This window comes from Camelina sativa, unplaced genomic scaffold (assembly GCF_000633955.1).
Source record: "Camelina sativa cultivar DH55 unplaced genomic scaffold, Cs unpScaffold04654, whole genome shotgun sequence".
Lineage (NCBI taxonomy): Eukaryota > Viridiplantae > Streptophyta > Magnoliopsida > Brassicales > Brassicaceae > Camelina > Camelina sativa.
Genome location: NW_010925747.1, coordinates 1 through 626, shown reverse-complemented (window position 1 = coordinate 626; position 626 = coordinate 1). Strand labels below are relative to the sequence as shown.

Here is a 626-nt window from a genome sequence, read left to right as displayed (position 1 = left end):
TCTGATTCGGCATGATCTGGTTCCTGTCTCATCTCTGCTATTAGAATATCAAGAAGTGAGTGTATCTGCCTTTTTCGAGGATGCCTTTTGTCTTTAACCATGAAAACATGAAGATGTCCTAGTATCTTTATCCAACTACAGCCTGGCTGCTTCGTGACTCCCTCTTTCCTCATCAACTTTCGTACACTTATCACATCCTCCCATTTTCCGACCTCAGCGTACATGTTAGACAGAAGAACATATGGTCCTGAATTTGACGCTTCTACTTCTAGAAGCTTCTCTGCAACGTATTTACCTATCATGATGTTCCTATGTACTTTACAAGCAGCAAGCAGTGAACCCCATATAACAGAATCTGGTTGCATGGGCATCTCCTCGACCATGCTCTTTGCTTCTTCGAGAAATCCAGCTCGACCAAGCAAATCAACCATGCACGTATAGTGATCCCTAAGCGGAGCCACACCAAAATCTCTGGTCATGGAAGAGAAGTAATGTCGTCCTTCTTCAACAAATCCAGCATGTCCGCATGCAGAGAGGACACCAATCATGGTAATGTGATCTGGTTTTTCTCCAGAATCAAGCATTTCTCTGAACAACTCAAGAGCCTCATTTCCATAACCATTTTG

The 626-nt window shown here is 43.3% G+C and overlaps 1 protein-coding gene across 1 annotated transcript; it reads right to left on the bottom strand.

Annotated features, from left to right (window-relative positions):
• Positions 1-11: 11 nt before the first annotated feature.
• LOC109131766 (pentatricopeptide repeat-containing protein At2g13600-like) lies at positions 12-623 on the bottom strand (the record flags this gene model as incomplete). The annotated part of the gene is made up of 1 exon (XM_019242944.1): positions 12-623. A coding segment is annotated over one exon (612 nt), but the record flags the coding sequence as incomplete, so codon positions are not given.
• Between the last annotated feature and the right edge of the window lie 3 nt (positions 624-626).